The sequence below is a fragment of the Anser cygnoides genome, chromosome 3 (assembly GCF_040182565.1).
Source record: "Anser cygnoides isolate HZ-2024a breed goose chromosome 3, Taihu_goose_T2T_genome, whole genome shotgun sequence".
Taxonomy (NCBI): domain Eukaryota; kingdom Metazoa; phylum Chordata; class Aves; order Anseriformes; family Anatidae; genus Anser; species Anser cygnoides.
In genome coordinates, this window is record NC_089875.1 from 33,826,381 (window position 1) to 33,833,636 (window position 7,256).

The 7,256-nt window shown below is 59.6% G+C and overlaps 1 protein-coding gene across 3 annotated transcripts; it reads right to left on the bottom strand.

Annotated features, from left to right (window-relative positions):
- Positions 1–416: 416 nt before the first annotated feature.
- On the bottom strand, positions 417–6,235 carry HSP90AB1 (heat shock protein 90 alpha family class B member 1). Of its 3 annotated transcripts, none has more exons than XM_066993843.1 (12): positions 6,122–6,235; positions 5,640–5,783; positions 5,288–5,494; positions 4,847–5,006; positions 4,509–4,642; positions 3,766–4,074; positions 3,203–3,368; positions 2,828–3,018; positions 2,402–2,549; positions 1,946–2,214; positions 1,163–1,496; positions 417–993 (listed from the first exon to the last, which is right to left on the bottom strand). In XM_066993843.1, exons 2-12 carry the CDS (start codon positions 5,781–5,783, stop codon positions 884–886), a joined length of 2,172 nt encoding a protein of 723 aa, XP_066849944.1. In that variant the 5' UTR covers positions 6,122–6,235; the 3' UTR covers positions 417–883. The 3 variants fall into 3 exon arrangements, 2 of the variants coding, with proteins under 2 accessions (XP_066849944.1, XP_066849943.1); XM_066993842.1 differs by lacking the exon at positions 6,122–6,235 and adding an exon at positions 5,893–6,035; XR_010830203.1 differs by lacking the exons at positions 417–993; positions 6,122–6,235 and adding exons at positions 1,715–1,826; positions 5,893–6,035 and having other exon boundaries at positions 1,303–1,496.
- Positions 6,236–7,256: the final 1,021 nt, after the last annotated feature.

Sequence of the window (7,256 nt, forward strand, 5' to 3'; positions counted from 1 at the left end):
GAGCAGCAAGATGCCAAGCCCAGAAGCAGCAGGGCAGAGGTGGGAGGAAAGGTGGAGCTGAGCCCCGAGCAAAAACCCTTTGACACCAGAGCTGCGCGCAGGCAGCCAAGTAGTCGCGAGCAGTCACTCCCGCCGCAGCCCTGCGCTGCAGGGGACAGGCGGACGGCTCCTGCCACTGCTCAGCCCACAGAGCCGCTCAGATTAGACCAGCCCGCAGCAGTGTGCGCTCACATCCTGGCACAGCGTGCCCAGCTGGCGGGCACAGCTTGAAAACGTTTGTTCCGGGGCCGCGGGGCTCTGGCTGAGCTGCTGCCCAGCTGGGGATGTCCCCCGTGCAGCAGGGCCCCGTGTCACCTACCTGCACAACACGCCCCGCAGGGCTCGGCCACCGACACCGAACACAAGGGACCCCTCCGTGTAAACCAAGTCCATTTGGTACTTTAATTCCAGTAGAACAAAACATCAGGAAAAAACACATGAAAAATAACCAAGCCAACCAAAAGGCATCCTGCTCCGGGAGGCTGGGGAGGCAGCAGCTCAGAAGGGCTCTCCCCACCCGACCGGGCAAGGGGAGCGTTCGATGCCCAGCGGTGCCGTGGGGTCCCACGGGGAGGGGGAAGAAGCCTGACCCCACCCGCAGCTCCATTCCCCATCAGTGGCTTAACACGAGCAGAAAGACACAGGAACAGGCACGCCTAGAGCTGCCTGAATCACTCACTACTGACAAGCAGGGAACCGTGTCTCCCTTCCCACCCCCCAAATAAAAGCAAATCCAAAGACACCACCAAGGGGTCAGCAGCAGCTGGCGGGACCAGCCCCCCTTCTCAACAGAGGCGAGGTGGGGCGGAGGCCTGGCGGGAGACACGAGAGGTTTCCCCCTACTTTAGTCCACCTCCTCCATGCGGGATGTGTCTTCACCTCCCTCCAGAGCGGGGATTTCATCGGGGGGAGCTGCACCGGGCTCCTCTGCGGTCGCCTCGTCTTCATCAATACCTGAGGAGAGGAGAGGGAAGGGAGAGGTGGATCACGGTGACGGGGGCAGGCAGTTTCGCAGCAGGTAAAGAAAACCCCGTTGTGAGGAGACCCGCAATAAGCTCATGCCTGACCAGCTGGCCTGGTCCAAGGCCTTCTCCAGGCCCGAGGAGCTGCAAAGGTCACCTACCCAGCCCCAGTTTGATCATCCTGTAGATGCGGTTGGAGTGGGTCTGAGGATCTTCCAAGGAGAAGCCAGAGGACAGCAGAGCGGTCTCAAAGAGCAGCACCACCAGGTCCTTGACAGCTTTGTCGTTCTTGTCAGCGTCAGCCTTCTGACGGAGGGTTTCCACGATCGGGTGGTCGGGGTTGATCTCCAGGTGCTTCTTGGCCATCATGTAGCCCATGGTAGAGTTGTCCCGCAGCGCCTGAGCCTTCATGATGCGCTCCATGTTGGCTGTCCAGCCGTAGGTGCTGGTGACGATGCAGCAGGGCGAGGAGACCAAGCGGTTGGAGACGGTTACCTGACAAGGCGGCCAAAGGTTAGCAGAGCAAGGTCCCCACGCGCCCCAGCCTGCGCCCAGCCACAACAAACAACAACCCACGTCACTGCCCCAGGTTCACCTGGGGACAACCCGAAGCAAGCAGGGATCCTCCGGAGCAGCTCCAGGATCGCTGCACGCAACAGTCTGGACAGCTCAGCCAGCACCTTCAGCACCCACTACGCGTTTCCCGCACTTACCCTCTCCCATCAATGCACGTATTTGGGTCAGTGCCCCTCGCCTGCAGCCTGGCTGCTTAGAGCAAGATGGTGCAGTGCATGCTGGGCCCTCCAGTCTCCTCTAGCGGCTCCTCTGCAGGAGATGAGGGAGATCAGAGGCGGGCATTGAGCTGGGCCCCTCGTCTGCAGCACGGAGCGGCCCAGGAGACAACACAGCCCTGGGCTGAGCTCCTCGCCCCTCGCCCCTCTCACCTTCTCCACCTTCTTGTCCAGGATCTCCTTCATGAGTTTGCAGAGGGTCTCAAACTTGGCCTTGCTCTCCTCCATCTTCTTTTTCTCCTCCTCATCCTCAGGCAGCTCCAGCCCCTCCTTGGTGACCGATACGAGCGTCTTCCCGTCGAACTCCTTGAGCTGCTGCACGCAGTACTCGTCGATGGGCTCCGTCATGTACACCACCTCAAAGCCACGCTTCCGCACGCGCTCCACAAAGGCCGAGTTGGCAACCTGCTCCTTGCTCTCCCCTGTGGTTGTGGGTTTAGAAGTGAGGTGTCACCGAGATGTAGGAGCTGGCAACAGCGTGACAAACAGCACCGCTCTCACAGCCCCCAGCGTAAAAACCGGCAGCAGGACTTGCCTGGAAGAATTTGCTTCCAGTTTGGGCTAGCGGGCAGGTGACCTGCCGCACCGCTGTACAGAGACCCGGCTCACCTGTGATGTAGTAGATGCTCTTCTGGGTCTCCTTCATGCGCGACACGTATTCCGAAAGGGAAGTCACCTCCTCGCCTGACTGGGACGTGTGGTAGCGCAGCAGCTCCGAAAGGCGCTTTCGGTTGGTCGAGTCCTCGTGGATGCCCAGCTGGGGGCAGAGAAAAGATCCACGTGGTCCCCAGGATGGCACTTGCACACACCTGGGCCACCCCCCGAGACACAACCATCTCCTAACCCTATCAGTCCTAGGCTGAGGGCAGCTGAAGGGGCCAGGCACACAAAGAGGCTCTCCGGGGCACTTTAGAGACGCCCCCCTCTACCCCAACACCCCACGCAGAGAAGACGTGGTACTGGAACAACCTTCTTCCTGCGGCAGACAGGTCACAGGGCCCTCCCTCCTTCAGGGGCAGGCTGCCTAGCTCTCACCTTCAGATTCTTGGAAAAGGCCTCGTAAAATTTCTTGTAGTTCTCTTTGTCCTCTGCCAGCTCCGAGAAGAGCTCCAAGCATTTCTTCACGATGTTTTTGCGGATCACCTTGAGGATCTTGCTCTGCTGGAGCATCTCGCGGGAGATGTTCAGAGGTAGGTCCTCCGAGTCCACAACACCCCGGATGAAGTCTGAGTAAAGGAGGCAAAAAAGTCAGGTTAAGATCTCTCAGCTTCACCCCAGAAGTGCTAAGACAGTGGCTGCTGCGCCCCCACACCAGCTGGTGCCTCAGCCAGCTGCCCTGTACTGGGAGCAGTGCCACAGGGTGCAGGGGGCCCAGCCCAGGCTGGGAGGCTGAGGCAAGGGGGCTCTTACTCAGGTACTCAGGGATGAGCTCATCGCAGCTGTCCATGATGAAGACACGCCTCACGTACAGCTTAATGTTGTTCTTCTTCTTCTTGTTCTCAAAGAGGTCAAAAGGGGCACGGCGCGGGATGAAGAGCAGGGCCCGGAACTCCAGCTGCCCTTCCACGGAGAAGTGCTGCGGGGCCAGGAACAAAAAAACAGCTGCCTCAGTGCTCCCCCTTCAACACCTTCCCCTGGGACCCGCACAGGGCAAGGCTGAACTGCCGCTCCTCAGCGCTGGGAACAGCAGAGGGGCACAGCAGGGACTGCGGCGTGCCAACAGCTGGCATTTCCCTCTTCAGCCCCACTGCTGCCCTGGAGAGAGAAGCCGTACTTCCCCACGGCCCACCACTCCCCTGCCCTGCTTCTAGGGGGGCACTGCCCACCCCTCTGCCTCCGCAGGACTCAGGGCAGGCTGGGGCACCACTAAGAGGCCCAGGAGCCCTCAGCTCTGTACCAAAGCACAACGCAAGTGATGGCTTTTTGTGCACACCGGGAAGGGGCCCCCTGTCTCTGCGTGGCCCAGGACCCACCTTGACAGCCAGGTGGTCCTCCCAGTCATTGGTGAGGCTTTTGTAGAACTCGCCATACTCCTCCTGGGTGATGTCGTCAGGGTTGCGGGTCCAAATAGGCTTGGTCTTGTTCAGCTCCTCCTGGTCAATGTATTTCTCCTTAATCTTCTTGGTCTTTTTCTTCTTGCTTTTGTCTCCCTCCTCCTCATCATCAGAGCCCACATCCTCAATTTTGGGTTTCTCCTCATCCTTGGAATCCTCTTCTTCCTTCTCACCTTTTTCTTCCTCTGCCTCATCATCACTGATCTCTTTCTCACGCTCCTTCTCCAGCTGTGGAGGAAGGGACAAGAAAATCAGACCATGAGCCCAGGTCTAGCACCAAGCACACGTTATTAGGAATCCTGCTCCATGAGACAAACAGGTATTCTCCTGGGCGTAACGCAAGGTCCAACATATGCAACACCTGGAAACAAAGCTCATCACTAAAGCAGCACTCAGCTTCCAGTATCCATGTAACCAAGAACTGGTCAAGAGAATAGCAGGCCAATAAACCCTCCTCTCTCTGTGGCTGGTCTGGATGAGCTCCAGCTGCACCAATTCAGCGTGGCTGAATGTTTCACCTCCAATAAAATGAGCCCCCAGCCTCATCTTACCTCTAGCAATACAAGCTGGAAGCTGCTCTTTTCTGGCTGCTTCCTCCTCTCAACCCCCCTCACTCCTTCCTCCAGCTTTCCCGGGGTCCCCCCAGTTCTTCTCTTACATACATAAAGCGTGATGGGGTAGCCGATGAACTGAGAGTGCTTCTTCACCACCTCTTTGACTCGCCTCTCCTCCAAGTACTCTGTCTGGTCCTCCTTCAGATATAGGATCACTTTGGTGCCTCGTCCGATGGGCTCACCTGTAGCGTTAGAGGACAAAGATTTTTGCCTCAGAGCACTGTTTTAAAGGGCAGAGTACAACAGGGACTAACTCCTTGAGCCTAACCGCTGCTTGATATCTCAAAATTAACAAGAGTGATTAACAGGACAGCCCAGCTCTATGGAGAACCAAGGAAAGGGTCATGCCTAGCAGAGAGATGCACTTGGCTTTGTCCGACACGTACCATGGTCAGTCCGGACAGTGAAGGAGCCCCCAGCTGAAGACTCCCAAGCATACTGCTCATCGTCATTGTGCTTGGTAATGACAACAACCTTCTCAGCCACCAGGTATGCAGAGTAGAAACCCACACCAAACTGCCCAATCATGGAGATGTCTGCACCAGCCTGTAGAGGTGGAGAAACACTAATGGAGTAGAAAGGACACAGAAAAGGTGAGCAACTGATTCAACCAACAAAGAACTGCATCAGTATGCACACATTAAGGAGCGAGTGCCAGCAGGCAGCCAGCCCTACCCTCAGCACCTCCCTGCTACTGTAGAGGTGGGAAAACACATTCCAGGAGGCCAGCAGCTCCCACGGCCGGAAAGCCAGCAGGGCTGGGGTTATACAACAATGCCAGACTGCGCCCAGGCCTTTGGGATCCCGGACACCCCTAAATAACCCACCTGCAGGGCTTCCATGAAGGCCTTGGTACCGGATTTGGCGATGGTGCCCAGGTTGTTGATGAGATCAGCTTTCGTCATCCCGATGCCCGTGTCCACCAGGGTGAGCGTGCGGTCCCGGGGGCTGGGGACGATGTCGATCTTGAGGTCCTTACCGCTGTCGAGCTTTGAGGGGTCGGTCAGGCTCTCGTAGCGGATCTTGTCCAGCGCCTAGGGGAGGAGGCGATGCTTCCTGCTGCCTCGCTGCCCAACACCCACCTCCCCTCACCGCCGCAAGCCTCGCAAGCCACCCAGGTCTCCCCAGAGGGCCCCCCCCAGCCTCCCCCACGCCCCCAGCAGACGAGGGGCTGCTCACGTCGGAGGCGTTGGAGATGAGCTCCCGCAGGAAGATCTCCTTGTTGGAGTAGAACGTGTTGATGATGAGCGACATGAGCTGGGCGATCTCCGCCTGGAAGGCGAACGTCTCCGCCTCCTCCTCCTCGCCGCGCATCTCGGGCATCTGCGGGGGGAGCGCAGGGCGCTAGGGGTGGGAAGGGAAGGGAAGGGAAGGGAAGGGAAGGGAAGGGAAGGGAAGGGAAGGGAAGGGAAGGCCCAGCCCCGCTCCTCACCGTGCCGGCCGCGATCGTCCGCCGCAAGGAGCCGCCCCCGCCCCCCCGCCGCCCTTTTATAGGCTCGGTGCCGCCCCGCCCCAGCCGGCGGCTCCCTCCGCCTTAAAACGGCCACGGCCGGCGCTGCTTCCCGCCGCCGCTCAGCGGAGCCTTGCCACGGCCTCCCGACCCCTCACTCCCTCCTCACGGCTCATCAGACGCTGCGGTGCCCTCCTCTCCCCGCTCTCACCCGGCTCGGCGCGGCAGTCCCGCCGGTGGCCCGCCCCCCCCCTCCCCGGTGCTCGTTTAACGGCGGCGGGCCGGGAGGGGGGCGAGGGACTACTTCCCGCGGGCGGCGGCGGAGGAGCACGGCGAGGGGAGAGGGGGTGCGGCGGCTCTTCCAGAGGCTTCCAGAAGGGCGGGGGGCGGCCGTTGGGGGCGGGTGGGTCCCGCGCTGCTGAGGGGGCTCGGCCGCCTGTGGGGGCTGTGAGGGGCCGGGGCGGAGCCGGCCCTGTCAGGGGGAGATCCGCGTCGCCAGGGGGCGCTCCGGCTGTTCGCAGCCCCTCACCGCCCGCAGGCCTCGGGTGCTTCCTTCACAGCATCGCGGGATCACCTAGGGTGGAGGAGGCCTCGGAGATCACCCAGTCCAACCTCTGACCTAACACTAACAAGTCCTACACTAAACGGTATCACTAAGGGCTACATCCAAACGTCTTTTAAAGACCTCCAGGGATGGTGACTCCACCACTTCCCTGGGCAGCCCGTTCCAATGCTTAATAACCCTTTCGGTAAAGAAGTACTTCCTAATATCCAACCTTAAACTCCCCTGTCGCAACTTTCGCCCATTCCCCCTCATCCTGTCACCAGGCACGTAGGAGAACAGACCAACCCCCACCTCGCTACAGCCTCCTTTCAGGTAACTGTAGAGAGCGATGAGGTCTCCCCTGAGCCTCCTCTTCTCCAGGCTGAACAACCCCAGCTCCCTCAGCCGCTCCTCGTAAGACTTGTTCTCCAGACCCCTCACCAGCTTGGTCGCCCTTCTCTGGACTCGCTCGAGCACGTCCATGTCCTTCCTGTAGCAAGGGGCCCAAAACTGAACACAGTACTCGAGGTGCGGCCTCACCAGAGCCAAGTACAGGGGGACAATCACCTCCCTAGACCTGCTGGCCACACTGCTTCTTATGCAGGCCAGGATGCTGTTGGCCTTCTTGGCCACCTGGGCACACTGCTGGCTCATATTCAGCCGACTATCAACCAATACTCCCAGGTCCTTCTCTGCCAGGCAGCTTTCCAACCACTCATCTCCCAGCCTGTAGCTCTGCTTGGGGTTGTTGTGCCCCAGGTGCAGGACCCGGCACTTGGCCTTGTTGAACTTCATGCAGTTG